The sequence below is a fragment of the Grampus griseus genome (assembly GCF_964374135.1).
Source record: "Grampus griseus genome assembly, chromosome: 10".
In the NCBI taxonomy this organism is placed as follows: Eukaryota; Metazoa; Chordata; class Mammalia; order Artiodactyla; family Delphinidae; genus Grampus; species Grampus griseus.
In genome coordinates, this window is record NC_139004.1 from 77,462,304 (window position 1) to 77,481,717 (window position 19,414).

At 40.7% G+C, this 19,414-nt stretch overlaps 1 protein-coding gene across 17 annotated transcripts in view; it reads right to left on the reverse strand.

Moving 5' to 3' along the window:
- CADPS (calcium dependent secretion activator) overlaps positions 1 to 19,414 on the reverse strand; it is a gene marked incomplete at its 5' end in the record, with an annotated part of 486,465 nt that overhangs the window by 350,346 nt on the left and 116,705 nt on the right. For all 17 annotated transcript variants that reach the window (XM_082664108.1, XM_082664107.1, XM_082664102.1 and 14 more), the window contains one exon: positions 16,841 to 17,173. In XM_082664108.1, coding sequence (XP_082520234.1) covers positions 16,841 to 17,173 — 333 coding nt within the window. The remainder of the gene's footprint in view (positions 1 to 16,840; positions 17,174 to 19,414) is intronic.

A 19,414-nucleotide genomic window follows, 5' to 3' on the forward strand; every position in this document is an offset into this window, starting at 1 on the left:
TGGCCACGACCCTTCACTGACTGTAGCCACACCATCTGGAATGTGACTTTGCAGCTCCTCCCATCAAGAGATGGAGTCTGTTTCTCCTCTTCTTGAATCCTGGCTGAACTTGTGACTTACTTTAGCTAAGAGAAGTGACAGTGTGACAGCCCTGAACCAAGACTTCCAGAGGCTTTGCACGCTTCTGTCCTCTCCCTTGGTACCCTGTCTAGCAGCCACGTGAAGAAGTCCAGGGAGTGGGACCTCATGGAGGATAACCAAGTCATCCCCACCAAAGTCACCCTAATCCATCTGTGGTCGACTCATCCCCAAAGAGGACAAAACTTCCCACCAGATCCACAGCTGACAATAAATACATAAGTGAGCCCAAGACCAGAGAAGCCACGCAGCTCATTTGTAGACTTGTGAGCAATAATAAATGCTCACTCTTTTAAGCCACTGAGTTTGAGAGCTGTTAGGCAGCAATCGGCAACAGATACAGGCATCCTGGCAACAGATACAGGCATCCTGACAACAGTAAAATAAATGCACCCCTTAAAAGACAAGGGCTGGGGGGCTTCCCTGGTGGCACAGTGGTTAAGAATCTGCCTGGCAATGCAGGGGACACGGGTTCGAGCCCTGGTCCGGGAAGATCCCACATGCCACAGAGCAACTAAGCCCGTGCACCACAACTTCTGAGCTTGTGCTCTAGAGCCCGCGAGCCACAACTACTGAGCCCTCATGCCACAACTAATGAAGCCTAAGGGCCTAGAGGCCGTGCTCTGCAACAAGAGAAGCCACCACAATGAGAAGCCTGCGCACTTCAACGAAGAGTAGCCCCTGCTCCCTGCAACTAGAGAAAGCCCATGCGCAGCAACGAAGACCCAAAGCAGCCAAAAATAAATAAATGAAGATAAATAAATTTTTTAAAAAAGGACAAGGGCTGTGCAGATTTCTATCAATCCTTATTAACTTGCCTTGGCCTCTTTAATAAAGGGGGGTTTCAGACATCCTGTTCACTTGTCCAGTTCCCAGAACTATTCAGACTCGACCCTCACTCTTGGATAACGAGTAAAAAGACACAGCTTTCTTTCTCAACTATATACCCCCAGCCAACCTATCTTCTTTCCTGTTTCATAGAAGGAGCTTTTAAAGTTAGCACATTAACATTGACACCAGGAAGCCAGCACATCAGTAAAGTTTTGAGAAGTTCAACTCAGGTCAAAAATAGAAACTGAGAGGGGCAAAAGGGGAGATTCTGGATTAAGCAGTTGAAATAGTGAAGAAAAATTAGTAGTTAATATAGACCCCCACTATACCTGAGGATTGACAAGATGCAGTTTTACAGTATACAGCGTATCTTACTAGTGATCTACTACTTATAATGTATACTTATTTCAAATGTTGTTTGTGTTAGTCAGCTATCGCCACGATAATGTTGCATGACAAATCACTCCCAAACTCAGTAACTTACACAAATCAACGATGGTTGTGTGTTCATGAGTCTGTGAGCTGGCCTGGGGTTCTGCTGCTCTAGACTAGGCTTGGCTATAAGCTTTAGACTGTGGGTCGCTTTAGACTTAGAGTTGGCTGGGCTTGGTTCTACACTGTGGGTTCAGTTCAGTTCAGCTCTGTTCCACGTGTATTATATCGGGTTGGCCAAAAAGTGCCTTTGGTTTCTAAGTAAAAATAAAAGATACGTTTTTCATTTTCACCAAGAACTTCATCGAACAACGTACTCACCCTTTTGTTCCACTACCTTCTGTCATTTTTCAGGCAACTTCATAATTCCATCTTCACAAAACTTTTTATCTTCTTGGGCCAAGAACTGTTCCAGGTGCCTTTTAGCAGTCTTCCAGGGAATTGAATTTTTTTCCATTAAGAGAAATTTGTAAAGACCTAAATAAATGGAAATCTGAAGGTGCAATTTCTGGTAAATAAGGCGGATGAATCAGAACAGCCCAGCCAAGCTGTAACAGTTTTTGCCTCGTCATTAAAGAAACATGCGGTCTTGTATTATCCTGATGGAAGACTATGCGTTTTCTGTTGACTCATTCTGGATGCTTTTCGTGAGTGCTGCTTTCAGTTGGTCTAACTGGGAGCAGTACTCGTTGGAATTAATCGTTTGGTTTTCTGGAAAAAGCTCATCATAGAGGATTCCCCTCCAATCCCACCATACACACAACATCAGCTTCTCTGGATGAAGACCGGCCTTTGGTGTGGTTGGTGGTCGTTCATTTCGCTTGCCCCACGATCTCTTCCGTTCCACATTATCGTACCTACTTTTCGTCTCCTGTCACAATTTGTTTTAAAAACAGAACTTTTTCATTACATTTAAATAGTGAATCGCAAGCAGAAATACAGTCAAGAAGGTTTTTTTTTCATATAACTTATGGGGAACCCAAACATCATAGAGATTCACATAACCAAACTGGTGCAAATGATTCTCGACGCTTGATCTGAATATTTTGAGTAGGTGGGCTATCTCCTGTGTGGTATAATGTCGACTGTTCTCATATAATGTCTTGATTTGATTGCTATCAACTTCAACTGATCTACCCGACCGTGGAGCATCGTCCAGTGAGAAATCTCCAGCGTGAAACTTCGCAAACCACTTGTGACACGTTTAATCAGTCACAGCACCTTCTCCACACACTGCACACATCTTTTTGTGCATTTCAGTTGCGTTTTTACCTTTCTTGAAATAATATGCTGATAATGTTGCTTTTTTTTCTTCCACCTTCAATATTAAAATGGCTACACAAAAATTCACCCATTTTGATGTCTTTTTTAAAATGCACGCTGATATGACAGCTGTCACAATACAATCTAACAGAATTGTTTCGAATGAAGTTAAAGACAACTAAGTGCTACGAGAGCCATCTCACGTTAAAAAAACGAACGAACCTTTTGGCCAACCCGATTCTAAAGCCCAGGCTGGAGATGTGTTCAGGAGTGAACCTGAGGCATATTCTTCTCTTGGGAGATGACCAAAATGCAATGGCAGCAAAACCACATATATAAGCATATTTCAAATCCTCTGCTTTTCAACTCTGATGACAGCCTATTGACAAAGCAAATGTGATGGCTGGGCCCAAAGTTAAGAGGTGTATAAATTTACTTAATCCCATAAAGAATGGCAGGATGTTTCATTCTAAATACAGGTGAGTGAGGAATTGAGACTAATTATTTAATCAGCCATGTTATCTGTATGATACAATTTCTTCTCTTCTCTGGTCTCTCACTGGACAAAAAAGGATAACAGACATCTCAGATAATCTCTCTTCATTCAGCCTAAACCATACCCTGATCATTCAAACCCAAACCAACTAGTACCTCCTCTATCAAGTGGCTCCTGACCAATCAAATCCCATTGTTATCTGAGATCTCCAAAGTCCTGCAGCTGTTGAAGCTTACATCCCTTGGCCAGCACCTCCACTGCCGTATCACCACTGCCGTTAACTACCGTGACCAACTCAGGCTACTGTTTACTGAATCTCTAGCATGTGGCAGGCTCTTATTTCTACCTGGTGGCTATTAATATCCTTGCTTTAAAGAGATGTTAATGAAATTACTAAAGGTTAAATAGATAATAATAAGTAACTGAGCCTGATTCAAACCCGGATGTGTCTATAAACATATCTCTACCATATCATGCCGCTTCTATAGATTACAAATGACTACTTGGTCACATAATGACTTTGTATTGTGGATGGATTTTGCTTGCATATTACTTTTGTTCCTTAACTACACTGTACAGTTACTGAAGGCAAGGATGCTGTGTTATGCTTCTTCAGATTTTTCCTTAACGTGATTTGATTGTTTGATTTCAAGAACTGATTTCAGAGAACCAGCCCAATCCTAAACATCATTATTCAACAGAATGGAACTTTCCTAAGACACAGGAATTAGATTCATTAATGGTGGCTAATAATAAGTAGCACCAACCATCTTACTAGGTGGGTACTATCATTATTCTCATTTTATTTATGCAAAAGGTGAGGCTCAGAGAGGTTAAGTGACTGGCTCATGAACACAAAGTAGCAGAGTGAACAAGCAACCCCAAATCTCTAACTTTACAGTGCTATTTTTTTCAACCCATGTTGGTCAATGTTTACTTTCTGTCCAATACTAGAGTTAAATTATAACTATGCTGAAAGTTTTAGCTGTGAAATTCTATAAAGACCAAGCATAATGATGGACAAAATCTTGGCTCAAGTGGCAGTAATAATAAATTATGATAACAAATAATGATAGTTTAAAAATGTGTGTATACCAAGCATGGTGCTAAGTGATTTATTCATTAACTTATCACGGCATCACAACAAATGCAGTAAAGCTCATTCTGTTGTTATTTTCACTCTACAGAGAAGCACACTAGTGCTTAAGGAAGTGACTTGTCCAAGACGTACAGTGGTGAGGTAAATTCACCGTTGACGTCCTTCTTTATTAAAATGTACTTTTCTCTTATAAAATCAACCAATCAAAAAGAAAAAGAGACTGTGATGAGTCTAGTATATTAAGAATCTGACAGAACACCCTTGACTTCTGTGTTATGTAATGACTGTCTTCAGTTCCAACACTGTAAACCACCATTACTTTTCACTGTTCACAGAATTGCCAGGCTAAGTTTTATGTTAAAACCTTTTGGGTTGAAAAGCTACATCTCATATTCATAGAGCCACTCTGTGGAAAGTAAAGAATTCTTTCTGCTATGATGTGATATATTACTTAACTCAGGGGTTGACAAACGGCAGCCCTTGAGTCAAATCCACCAGCTGCCAGTAGTTTCACTGGAACATAGACAGCCATGCCCACTCCTCTGCATATTGTCCATGGCTGCTTTCACTACAATGACAGAATTAAGTGGTTGCTACACAGGCTGCAGAGCCCACAAAGCCTAAAATATTTACCAACCCCTGGTTTAATTCTTCATTTAACAGCTTTGTAATGTGAATGTTCACGCACGCTTCTGTGGGTGTTCTTTCTCCAAAGAGCAACTTTGTTCTAATTCTGGGGTCACTGGGCCCTGACAGGAAGACGCTCATGACGCAAGACACAAAGCAGTCATGTTTTCAAGTCGTCCAATTGGCTCGATCATGCACTAGCAAGGACAAGACAAGGAAGACAAGCACTTCCTGTTCTTCACTATCTGCTGAACACTGTGGGGCTTTAAGTACGTTTTCAAAAATGAAATCAGGAAACACTTGTACTGATACAGTAGAACCTAGATGAGTGAAGCAAACGTAAACTTTATCGGTCAGACACATCCACTAAAATCCTAATTAGAAAATGTAATACACAGAGTTACAGATGTAGAAAACAAACTTATGGTTACCGGGGGCAAGCAGGGGGGAGGGATAAATTGGGAGATTGGGATTGACATATACACACTATTATACAAAAAACAGATAACTAATAAGGACCTACTACATAACACAGGGAACTCTACTCAAAACTCTGTAATGACCTATATGGGAAAAGAATCTAAAAAAGAGTGGATATATGTATATGTATAACTGATTCACTTTGCTGTACACCTGAAACTAACACAACATTGTAAATCAACTATACTCCAACAAACATTTTTTTTTTTTTTTTTTTTTTGTGGTACGTGGGCCTCTCACTGTTGTGGCCTCTCCCGTTGTGGAGCACAGGCTTCAGACGCGCAGGCTCAGCCACCATGGCTCTCAGGCCCAGCCACTCCGTGGTATGTGGGATCTTCCCGGACCGGGGCACGAACCCGTGTCCCCTGCATCGGCAGGCAGACCCTCAACCACTGCGCCACCAGGGAAGCCCTCCAATAAACATTTTTTAAAAAGAGAAAAGAAAATACACAGAACCGAGCCTCAGCTGACCTTTCTTTTCCTCCAAATTTTAGGGAGAAAAGAACAGGCTACAGAGATAAACCCATGCACATACGGTTGCCTTATCCTTGACAAAGGAGGCAAGAATATACAATGGAGAAAAGACAGCCTCTTCAACAAGTGGTGCTGGGAAAACTGGACAGCTACATGTAAAAGAATGAAATTAGAACACTCCCTAACACCGTACACAAAAATAAACTCAAAATGGATTAAAGACCTAAATGTAAGGCCCCACACTATAAAACTCTTAGAGGAAAACATAGGCAGAACACCCTATGACATAAATCACAGCAAGATCCTTTTGACCCACCTCCTAGAGTAATGGAAATAAAATTAAAAATAAACAAATGGGACCTAATGAAACTTAAAAGCTTTTGCACAGCAAAGAAAACCATAAACAAGATGAAAAGAAAACCCTCAGAATGGGGAGAAAATACTTGCAAATGGAGCAACTGACAAAGGATTAATCTCCAAAATATACCAGCAGCTCATGCAGCTCAATATCAAAAAGACAAACAACCCAATCCAAAAATGGGCGGAAGACCTAAATAGACATTTCTCCAAAGTAGACATACAGATTGCCAACAAACACATGAAAAGATGCTCAACATCACTAACTATTAGAGAAATGCAAATCAAAACTACAGTGAGGTATCATGTCATACTAGTCAGAATGGCCAACATCAAAAAATCTACAAACAATAAATGCTGGAGAGGGTGTGGAGAAAAGGGAAGCCTCCTGCACTGTTGGTGGGAATGTAAATTGATACAGTCACTATGGAGAACAGTATGGAGGGTCCTTAAAAAACTAAAAATAGAACTACCATATGACCCAGCAATCCCACTACTGGGCATATACCCTGAGAAAACCATAATTCAAAAAGATAGATGTAAAACAATGTTCATTGCAGCACTATTTACAATAGCCAGGACATGGAAACAACCTAAATGTCCATCAACAGATGGCACATATATACAATGGAATATTACTCAGCCATAAAAAGGAACGAAATTGAGTTATTTGTAATGAGGTAGATGGACATAGAGTCTGTCATACAGAGTGAAGTAAGTCAGAAAGAGAAAAACAAATACCGTATGCTAACGCACATATACGGAATTTTAAAAAAACAGTACTGATGAACCTAGTGGCAGGGCAGGAATAAAGACACAGACGTAGAGAACAGACTTGAGGACAAGAAGGGGGGAAGGGAAGCTGGGACAAAGTGTGAAAGTAGCACTGACATATATACACTACCAAATGTAAAATGGATAGCTAGTGGGAAGCTGTGTGTGCTGTGTGACCACCTAGAGGGGTGGGATAGGGAGGATGGGAAGGAGGCTCAAGAGGGAGGGGAAGCTGATTCACTTTGTTTTACAGCAGAAACTAATACAACACTGGAAAGCAATTATATTCCAATAAAGATATTAAAAAAGAAAACCTGAAAAAAAAAAAGAACAGGCTATATAAAAAGAGACTCCTAAAAGACTGAGTACAACACACACATATCTGTCTTCCTAGAATACAGGCTGGACCAATAAACTTACTACTTACTCTCCAGAACCTTTTATGTCAATGGAAAATCGCCACTATTTTCAGCCATTATGTGGAAGAGATGATTTTAAAGTCATATAACCTTGAGTTCAAATCCAGATTTTGCTGTTTGACCTTGGAAAAACTGTTTACCTTCTTTCTCTCTTTTTTAGGTTGCTAATTAAAATGTGGGTAAAATTATCTAGCTTACAGGCATATTATGAAGATTAAATATGATAATATATGTAAAGTACTAGGCTTAGTGCCTGGCACGTGGTCAAGGCTTCATATCTGGTAGGCATTATTACTGTTCCAAATGGAGGTCAGGACATAGATGGGAGGCCTCCCCTGAATAAAAGCCCACCACGATAGACATGCAGAATCACTCACAAGCTGGGCAGGAAAGAGAGCTATGATATTTTATGCATACTTTCAGAAAGGGTTAAAACAAGAGGTTAACAACAAAAATGAACGAGTGCACTACCCTCTCTTACCCAAGTTTCTGCTAACTGTAGGTCTGAATCATTAAAGAAGAAGAAGGTAAAGTCAAATAATGAGCATGAGGGGTCTGGGTTGGTGAAGTACGTCAGAAGGCTTGTCAGATGTCTCCCTGTGCATAGCTGTGTCATATGGTTTATAATAGCTTCCATCATTGGGTGAGCAGTGGCAAAATTAGAAAATACTATTTCTGTATGTCCTTTTCTGAAAGTACACCTCTGATTACAATTTTGTGGTTCATGGCTTATAAAAGAACTTCAAATAAAAGAGTGTATATATATATATATATATATATATATATATATATATATATATATTTTTTTTTTTTTTTTTGCAGTACGCGGGCCTCTCACTGCTGTGGCCTCTCCCGTTGTGGAGCACAGGCTCCGGACGCGCAGGCTCAGCAGCCATGGCTCACGGGCCCAGCCACTCCGCGGCATGTGGGATCTTCCCGGACCGGGGCACGAACCCGTGTCCCCTGCATCGGCAAGCAGACTCTCAACCACTGCGCCACCAGGGAAGCCCAAAAGAGTATATTTATAATTCCATTTTGGCAACAAAGGGAAGAGCTTTCTAAAATGTCTACAGCAGTTTCGAAGCCTGCATAGAAAATACCCAATTCCCACGGCCTCTCAATTTCAACTTTCCGTTGCAGTCTGTCTCTCCATAATAGCAGGTACAGTTAGACAGAAATATCTGGCTATGTGTTCTAGGAAAAACTGACAGAGAAGTAAGATGAAAAGTCTTGATGGGGTCATCAGAAAATTGTTGCTCTGGGAAATTAAATATTGCTCTCTGGCCCTCTCTGCCCTATACCCTCCACATCCTTAATTCCCTCTAATTTTGCTCCTGCTAACAGAGTAGAACATGTTCATGTGGTGGATACATCTTGATCTCGTTCCTTATCTCAAGAATGCTGAAATTAGAGTACATCTGGCAAGCAAAGCCATTGAAAACCAGCAGTCCATCAAATATCTAATGACTTACAGGCAGCACGTGACTTTGGAAAGACAAGACTTAATTTCTGTACCTCTTCCTCCAACCTTGTGATGCGAGAGACAGGCTGTGACCAGAAGGAAAGTTTATGGCTAGAGACATACTGTGAACCTCAGGTGAAATCCACACTATAAAATAAGAGAATCAGCAGGTTGATTTAGGTCTCAGATTGACATGCCTGCTCCATTGCTGCACTTTGACTCAAGAGAAACGAACGACCAAACACACACCTTTGTGCAATGTGGGCATTTAAGCCTCAGGAGACCATTAACGCCTTGGCCCCTGCATTTACTAATTTAGTCAGTATTTAGTTGAACATCTATTGTGTGCCTAGGATTGTGATAAGTATTGGCCACATAGTGGTGAATGCAACAGACATGGCCCTTGCTCTTAAAGAGATAATCAAGAGGGGGAGACAGACAATAAGAGAACGAATAGTAGGCAAGGTAATTTCACACTGTGTGAAGTTCTATGATGGTAATAAACAAGGACTCTTACAGAAAAAAAAAAACCAAACAAACCCAAAACAAGGAGAAGCCTATTTTAGGCAGAATGATAAGGGAGGGCTTCTCTTAAAAGGTTACATTTAAATTGATACTGGAAGGAGTTCTAAGAAGAATACTGGGATGGGAGAAAAGCACTTGTGGCCAAAACCCTAGTATGATCCCCAGTGAGTCACACCCTATTCACCTCCCCTTGAGGGTGGGCGACTCTATGAGTTGCTTCTAATCGATAATATATGACAAGAGTGAAGAGATTTTGCAGATGTAATTTAAGTCCTTAATCAGTTGACTTTAATAGAAAAGGATGATTATCCGGGACAGGACCAACTTAATCAGGTAATTTAGACCTTTTTTAAAAGAGGGTCTAGAAATCAGAGACTTGAAGCACCAGAGATGTTCTCTCTCTCTGTTACTGGCTTGGAAGACTCCTACAGCTGCAAGGATATGAGATGGATCAACAAGATGAGGGATCAGGGAAATGGATCCTTCCCTGTTGCGCCTACAGATGAGAACACAGCCCAGTCAGTTCCTGAATTCCAGCCTTATGAGTCCCTGAGCAGAGAACCCAGCTAAGTAATGCTAGACTTCTGATCTATGAAATCTGTGATATAATACATGGGTATTCTCTTAAGCCACTAAGTTTGTGGTAATTTTTACATGGCAATACAATGAAAACAAATACAATACTCTGAGCAGGTAAATGCTATAAAAGTCATTGGGAGTTGTTTTGTGGTGAGCAAGGAGGAAGACAGCCAGGAGGTAGAACAGGGGCTTGGCTATGAGAAAACAGTAAAGTTTAGGCTTTATCCCAGTATCTGACATGTGGTGGTTAGTGCACAGCAGGTACTTAAAACATCTGTTGAATGAATGAATTTATGAATAATGAAAGAATGTTGCTAAATAGAAGTGCTTAATAGTAGACTGCTATGTCCACCCTCTCAGATTTTAAAACACTTCTTCAATAGATACTTATTGGAAGACCATTAGGTACAGAGAACTGTATTGCTGCCAGAGGGCCAAGAAAAGTGATTAAGAAATACAGCCTGGCCATGAAGCAAATTCTGAGACAACAGATCTCCTGGAAACTTCTAGATTAGGAAAAAGATATGCACTTCTATAGAGATGAAAGACTCTATAATGAGGTATAGATACAACCCAGTAATCTGGGTCACAGCTGAAAGCTGATAATTTGAGGTTTCTCCTCAGTCTAATAAACTGGAAAGCTGCCGAGGGTTAACCAAGTCCAAGGAAGAGAGCCCTGGAGTAAGACAACCACACCATCAAAGGTACGTTAACCAAGTCCAAGGAAGAGAGCCCTGGAGTAAGACAACCACACCATCAAAGGTACATCAAGGACGGACTGGAGGACAGGAAAGGAAATGTTAAGAAAGTCAGTAATTCAGTAATGGTGGCGAATTTAATATTGAAAATGCGAAGATGTTTATAGATTGGGAAATTATATTCCATGTGCCTCCAGTCAAGTCTTCTGGATTATGTGAAAAATCTCTAGAAATCGGGAGAAGATAAATGAAGAGAATACTGTCATCTTCAATTAGTTAGAGTGTGTAGGTTATGCCTGCTGCCCAGGAGACACAAATGATGTCTGAGGAGAAGGTCAGGGTCACACTACTGATATTTCCAGGAGCTACAGGTGAGACTAGTAAGGGCACAACCAGAAATGCTGTTCTCAAAAAGCAGAACTGAAACATGAAGAAACAACTAACTTTCTTAGCTTGTACTCATCCATATCCCCTTGAAAATTAGCTGGGTTGCTTCCCTAAGAAGGATTTATCTTTATTTTAAAATATATGAAAATGAAAACATCTCAGAGGTGTTTTTCAAGGGGAAATGCCCATGCATTTCAGAACAAAGCAATTAAGGATAACTCATAAAATTAAGAAGAGGGGGTAGGAAGTTGCAGACATCTGGTACATCTAACTGGTCATTAAGTCAACTCCAGATGTGGAGGCTACTAAAGGAATGAGGAAAAACAGTGCTTTGCATTCTTTAAACTTTTAAAATACATCATCATCATCTTTGCATTTTATGAAAATGGAAAGCAGGTCTATATTAGTCTCATTTCTCAGATGATAACACCCATTCTCAAAAAGGTTATCCTACATTTTTTGAGTTAGGTTTAGAATTCAACTCAAATGCTCAAATAGATACGTAACTGACTGCTTCATTTTTTGAGTTAGGTTTTTGAGTTAGGTTTAGAATTCAACTCATTTTTTGAGTTAGGTTTAGAATTCAACTCAAATGCTCAAATAGCTACATAACTGACTGCCTCCTCTCAACAGTTTAGGAAAATAAAAACAACACTGATTTCACAATAAGGGTTTCCAATGATTTTACAATGATTCTGTTGAGTATGAGCAAGCTCTTCTAAGAGACAGACCCATGCAATCTCAGATAAACACAATCTACTTTTAAAAATTCTATGAGTAAATATGGAGACATTTATTAAGCTTCCTTTTTAAAAAATGGATTGATAGACATGGTTCATGTTATAACAGACAGCTGATATGCTAAGTGATAGAATCACTCTTTGTTAAACATCATTTCTCATTTGAGATAAAAACTGCAGTTCCCAGCAGCACCTCATAGAGAGATCATAGGGACCATCAGAAAGCTACACCAGAAATCAGATTACACTTTCCCCTAAAATGCAATATGCGTACAAGGAACCATGCGTATTTCTGGATTTGGAAGCACCTATGAACTGCTCTGTCTTGTAAGGAGAAGGACCAGAAAATATAAAACAAAACAAAAACCGATACAAGCAGGGTGTGAACGTAAGTCATACGATTTTCAGTTCTGTATCTTTGCCCCTACAAGTGGATCGAATTCTGCAGAGCTGAGTGTAATCTCTGAGAAAGCGAGTGAGTAAATCTATGATGTCTGAAACCTGATTGCAGGGTGTGAGAAGTACAGACTTCAGGTGAAATCTGTTCTCATCAGTCTGGGACTGTTTTCAGGGATGGCGTGAGAGGGATCTATCCCACCGACGTCAGTATTTCAAGGCCCTGGTCACCATAGCCAGGTCTCCTGTATCACTAGTGGCGTGAGATGATGTAAGAGGCAGACTAACGAAGAGCTCCTATTTTAATGGTTATGTTTCACTTTAATGCCTATTGTTTAAAAAGATCTAGTACACCAAAGCTGTGATTTCACGTATATTACTTCTAAGAATAAAGATAGGCTTAAAAAGTGAGTTAGGAGTTGGCTTAATTAGGAATATTAAATAAATAATCACACAGGTAGTACTTGGAAATGGAAAAAATCATCAAGGTGGTATACTAATGGCTGGAGTCTAGAATACATTGCTGAAGATAATTTTCTTCTTATCCTATTGTTTTGATAGTTTCTTTGTTGATATTTTTGCTATTTGTTTCTATTTACAAAATACCTATGTGCTTCAGGAAGAAAATTTGGAAACGCCGAAAAGCACAAATGAAAACCATGAAAATCAACCATAATGCTATCCCTAAAGATAAGCATAGTGAAGGTTTTATTTTTTACCCATCCAGTACTTTTTCCATAAAAGTGGGATTATGTCTTCACACTCTGGTTCATAGCCTGATTTTCCACTTAGAAATATGTCATGAACATTTCCCCATGTGGTAAGCTTTCTTCTTCAGTTGTTTTACTGGCTGAAGAGTATTCTCTCATACCGTTCAATCAAAATCTAGGTAATTAATCTCCTACTGCTGGGAATTAAAGTTGCTTCCATTTTTTCACTGTCATACAAAATGCTGCAATGAACATCTTTGGACTTAATACTCTTGTACACATCTCTAAGTATCTCCTTATAACAAATTCCTAGAGGGAGAGCTGCCAGGTTAAATGGTTTGCCCATTATAAAGGGGTTTTGCTGCAAATTAACAGATTATTCTATAGAAAGTTTACCATAATAAATTATTCCACCAGTAAGTTATGAGAATACCCAATTCTATAACATTTGTAATGTATTATTATTACCAATGTTATATTTCTTTTAAAATATTTCTGGTATTTGTCAATACAATTGCATAACTCAGATGACTAAAGACATGGAAGTTAAAAATAATCATGTATTTAGAATTAATTTGTGGGTTTTTTTTCTTCTTCATATGCTATTTGTCCTAATTTCTACTGAGTTGAACCACTGAAGCAATAATCAGATGTAGGTGTGAGTATAAAATATAATAAGAAATGTCTTAAGTATTCCTGTCCCAAGAAGTACTTCCCTTTATATGTCTTATAATTCTCTTTTAACTAAGGGGACAATCATTATTTTGGGGAGAGAGGACATGATTCTTTTATTATATTTTTTTCTAACTCATAGAACAGATGTTGAAAATACGAGTCAAATTAATTCATTTCTTATGACAAAAGAGCAAAATAAGGTGCTGCCTCTTAACCCTATTCAACAAGTTCAAAGCCATCAAGGTAAGAATGGCATAACAATAGACTCTTTCCAATGACGCTGATGTCTAAGCAAGAACAGAATATTTGCATGATAAGCTAGCTGCTGCAATAAGAAGAAAAATGAATTCCTAGAATCACTTTATGCCTAGCAGGTTTAGGAACACATGACTAACTGTAATTTTGAGTATTACTTATCACCCAGCTGGGTGATTGTCGATCTTTTTGAAGCTATGACAACCCATCTTCTTACCGTAGAGAAGATGGTGGTGATGGACGGTAATGCCACCTGTTTACCCTATTCTACAAGTGCCACATGGGATGCAGTACCATTTTAATTAAAAAGAATAATTAAATTTAATTTCACATTGAGACTTATTTGAGAATTTCGAAATACTTCTTGGCCCATCACAGGAACTCTCTACCTTCAGGTAGGCAATAAGTGCTCTGAATTGAAGTGGGCTTAGAAGAAAGTAGGGTGTCAGGAATTCCTTTGAATGTAATGTATATATTATATTACGAAATGCTAAACAGATTCCTATTTAGTAAAACATCCAGAAATTTCTGGGTCAGCTACAATGGTTGATAAGACCCTACTAACCAGGTAAAGCAAACTGCCATGATCCATTTGTTAATTCAGTGGGCATTTACTGAACACCTACTTTGTGCCAAGAACTGTTTCATGCATTGGAGATACTAGCAAATAAGGCAGAGATGAACTGCCACCCTGATGAGGCCAACATTTTGGTGAAAGATGGGCGGGGAGGGTGAGACAGATAATAAACAGATAAAAACAGATGAACAAGAAATGGAAAATAGTGGTAAAGGCTTTGATAAAAATAGGATGGGGGAATGGGAAAGAGAATGACTTGATGAGGTGTGTGGCAAGGGGGAACTTTAGATGGGGTGGTCTTGGAAAACCTCTTGGAGAAGTTGACATTTGAGCTGTTCCAGTCAGGCAAAGGTCTTGGCAAAAGGGCATTCTAAATTGAGGGAAGAGCAAACGCAAAGGCCCAGAACCAATCTGATGTGTTGGGGAAACAGAAAGAAGGCCAGTGAGTAAGCACGCAGGGAAAGTGGTATAGATCGGGGCTGATTCCTGTTCTTCCTCAAGCCGTAGTGACGAGTTGGAATATCATTCTAGGGGTGATGGGATGCCCCTGGAAGGTTTCAGGCACAGAAATGTCATGATCCAATTTACAATTTTAAAAGATCACTTGAGTTGGTGCGTGATGGGTGCATTATCATGGGGCAAGAAGGGAGGCAGGGTTACCAGTTGGGTAGACACTGGTCATCCAGGTAAAAGATGCGGGTGTCTTGAATTAGGGGGTAGCCATGGAGGCAGGAATAAGGAAGCCTCAAAATCCTGTAGCTCTCATGTTAAACATTTACTTATATACAGGGGAATATAACTCAACCATAAGAAAGAAGGAAATAATGCCATTTGCAGCAACATGGATGGACCTAGAGATTCTCATTCTAAGTGAAGGTAAGTCAGACAGAGAAAGACAAATATCATATGATATCACTTATATGTGGAATCTAAAAAAAAGGATACAAATGAACTTACTTACAAAACAGAAATAGAGTTACAAATGGAGAAAACAAACTACCAAGGGGGAAGAGGGGATGGATAAATTGGGAGATTGGGATTGACAAATACCCATTACTATATATAAAATAGATAACTAATAAGGACCTACTGTATAGCACAGGGAACTCAATACTTTGTAATGACCTATATGGGAAAAGATTCTAAAAAAGAGTGGAGATATGTATAACTGATTCATTGGGCCGTACAGCAGAAAGTAACACAACACTGTAAATCAACTATACTCCAAAATAAATTTTAAAACGTTAAAAATTAAAAACCAATAAAAACATTTATGGCACTGTTCTGATGTTGTCTGTTGACTTTTTGCCTCTTCCAGTACACTATAACATACTTTAACTGCTACCATTTACACAGTGCCCCATGTTACTCTGGGCTTTACACACATGAATTCTCATAACAGTTGCATCCCAAGTTCATATGTGGGGAGGTTAACTAACTCCCAAGGCCCCAAAGCTAGTGAGGGGCCATCTTAAGATTTACCTAGGTCTGCTGGATTCTGAGCAAGGAACAACTCTTAGCCAATATACTACAGTGTCTTCACTTTACCAACTTTAGGGGCAGAGTTGGTGCAGGGAAACCAGGGCACAGCTGAATTTTTATAATGGTTCTTAAAAGGCAAAGGGCAGCAAAATTACCAGGAAGGGAGGCCCTTGTTTAAAATGCAGATTTCTGGGCCCTACCCTGAGCATGCAGAACTGGAATCTAGGGCTGTGGGCTGCAAATGTGCCTTTTAAAAATGCTCCCGAGCAACATTCAATAAAATCTGCAAAGACTGCAAAGTAGGCACATAATAAATAGTGGGTGAATAAAGAAATGTAACGGGGAAACGGTCACAGGCAATGAAGATCTAGGGTACTTCACGCCCCCAAACTGTGATCCAGAGAAAAGGTAACTTCATTTTTGGGGTGGGCTCAAGTGGGCCTCAGCCAGCCATCTCAGAAATGTAGATGTGACTAACATATGGGTATGACAAACTCAGGTGTTCTGGAAGCTTTCTGTTTTAAATAATTTCACTTGACGACCAGGTGCTAAGTCCAGCTGTCTCCCCAACTGAGGAAATACAAGCCCTTCAACTGGTAAATACCACCTATTTTAAAGACACATAATCTTTAAAAAAAACAAACAAACATCATTTTGATCTTTTGGCACTTTCCACACATGGGCCAATTGACCCCTTAGACACAATACACATAATACCCAGGATCCATGAGATTTTTAGGAGCTCACAAAACATTTAAATTTCTTTTTAAAAATCAGAAGAAAAACCTGAATATATTCTAGCCTGGATTATATTCAACTTTTACCAATGCAGCTATAAGATGTAATAAAAAATATTTTTTTTAATCAAGAAATGCACATGAAGGCAGTGATGCCTAGGGCACACAGAAATCATCATGTGGCCTGCTTTACTCACAGCTCTGGGCCCAGGTGACAGACACCTTACCTGGCAGGCGTTGTACAAGAGCTGATGCTCGAACTTCTTGATCCCAAGAATGTTCTGGAACATCTCGTAGAGTTGCTCTTTGCTCAGAATGAGCTCCGAAGCTGCGCTGGCTGTCATCCGGGCCTGCTGCTTCCTGGGGTCCTCTTCCCCGCGGTAAATGGCATCAAACTTGGCCATCCACGAGCTCAGCACGGTCTCCTTGCTGAGGCCGTCGATCTCGGGCAGGCTGCGCACCCTCTTCTCGATGTGCTTCTTGAAGACCTCCCGCGAGTCGTTGGCGGAGCAGCCTCCACTCTGCACCATGCGGGCCACGCGGTCGCTCTTCAGGAACACCTGAGCAACAGCAGGGCAGGACAGACATCAGGAAGCCGCCCGGCAGTAACACACTCCCTGTGAGGCTGGAGGCTGGTGGCTGGGCCTGGGCGGACCCCCTCACGAGCCTCCCGGGAGGCACCAGTGTGAATCGCATCCTGCCCCGCTACCTCCTAGCTGTGGGAACTGAGAAAGGGCCTTTACATGTTTTGCCTTTGTGTCCAAATCTGGAAAATGGGAATAACAATGGCATTTACTAGGTTGTGGAAAGGATGAAATGAGACAGTCATATCCTGAGAAGCAGCATACAGTGTAGAGACTCAGTTGCTCACACAGCCTGGGGCCTTTCTGTGCCACTTAGTGGCAGTATTTCTTTTGGCAAATTAACCTCTTTGTATCTCAGTTTTCTCATCTATAAAATGGGGAAAACAGTAGTTTCTACAGCACAAGTGTTTTTAAATGAGGATTAAATGAGTCAATATATGATGAGCACTTTAAAAAGTGGCTCATATTAATGCCATATAAGTTGTTTTGGTTGTTATTATTTTTATATGTAAAGTATCTGGCATGATGTCTGGTACACAGCACTTTACACAGTACATAGTCCACTATTTATATCTCATTTTAGCCTCTCAGTGATACTCATCACAATTAAAACCGAACAAGGATTAGGTAAATATGTATTTAACGCCTGTCTCCCCTCCCCAAATGTAAACTCCACGTGGGCAAGGACTGTGCCTTTCTTGTCCCCCCCAAATATCATCCATCTCTAGAGGGGGGCCTGGCGCTTTGAGAGTGAATGACAAGGCATTAGACTCGATCCGTTTTGTAGAAGGAAAAACCAAGACTCCAGAGAGGGGAAGGGACTTGCTCTTGGTAACTCAAATTGGCTGACTCTAAACGCACGGTCTTTTGACTTCACCCTGGCTCCTCCCTTTCCTACGGGTCTCACCTGCCTGGTGGGAGAACCCCTGGTTGCTTTGCTGGTGCTGCCTGGGTCCTGGGATGAAGCAGCCATTAAGAATAATTTGCTTTCACCCCAGTGCCCACCATTCGGGAGCTTATACAAGCTACACAGTTCTAGGGTGTCATACAAGGCAGTGAAGCTGCTGCTTCCCGTTCACAAAGAGGAAACGTCTGACACTTCTGAGCTGTGTCCTGGTCACACTTCAGTAGGTGCATAAATAGCCTTCCAGAGGCGGAAGAAATGTTCACTCCCCTGTCGGATTTCAGGGGATGCCTTTGGCAGGCAATCGCTTGAGGGGCATCTCATTGCCTCCTGCTTCATCACAAAGCCTTCCTTGGGGAGGAGAGATGTTAGAAAGATGAGTTCCATTTATTGTCAACTGAATGAACTAATTCAGAGAGAAGGGGGGCTGAGGGTGTGCTTCACAGGCTGGAGGCCATGGCCAGCTCCACTGTGCCTGGGAACTGGTACTCAGTTGAGACCTTAGAGTTCATTTAAAAATCAATTATAGAAAAAAAAAGTTTCAAATGAATCCTCAGGCCTTACAGGCTTTAATGAGCTAGGAATTCACCCGAAAATCTGTAATGCTTAATGCAGGTAGTTTCTCCATGTAACACACTGTGCCTCAGCTACAGGTCTACATCTCAAAGTACATCAAAGTTGTGAAGCAAAAGAGGAAGTTTCTGGAGAGGCAGTATAACATTGTGACAAGACTTGTAAACCATGATCCCAGGCCAGCTCTGCCACTAACTTGCTGTGTGACCTTGGGTAAGTTATCTCCATTCTCTGATCCTCTAACTTCTTTTCTGTACACTGAGAGAGTTGAACTATAAAAGTTTGAGCTTGTCTTTTCAGCTGTAATGTTTATACTCTTCTCCATGAGCCCATTCACCCTTTCTTTGGACACTCACTGGGGGAAGGCACGTGCCAGCTGCCACGGTTACAGTGGGGAGCAAAACAGATGCTGATCCAGCCCTCGTGCCTCCATGACATCGTCCTAATCATCCCATACAGACATCATTACAATCTGGGACAAGTGCTAGCCAAGGGAAAATACACAGGTTCATGGGTGCCCGTAGCCAGGAATATATTCCAATATGCAGTTAGGAAAGCCTTCCTGGAGGAGACATGAAATGTGAAAGATGGGTAGGAAAAGAGTGAAAGAAGGAACAATATGTGTAAATACACTGAGGATCTGAGAAAATAAGGAGAAGCCAGTATGGCTGGGGCAGGAGGGGTAGGAGAATGACCAGTATAAGATGGGCAGAAGGGGTCAGCTGGCCAAGGGCATGGGA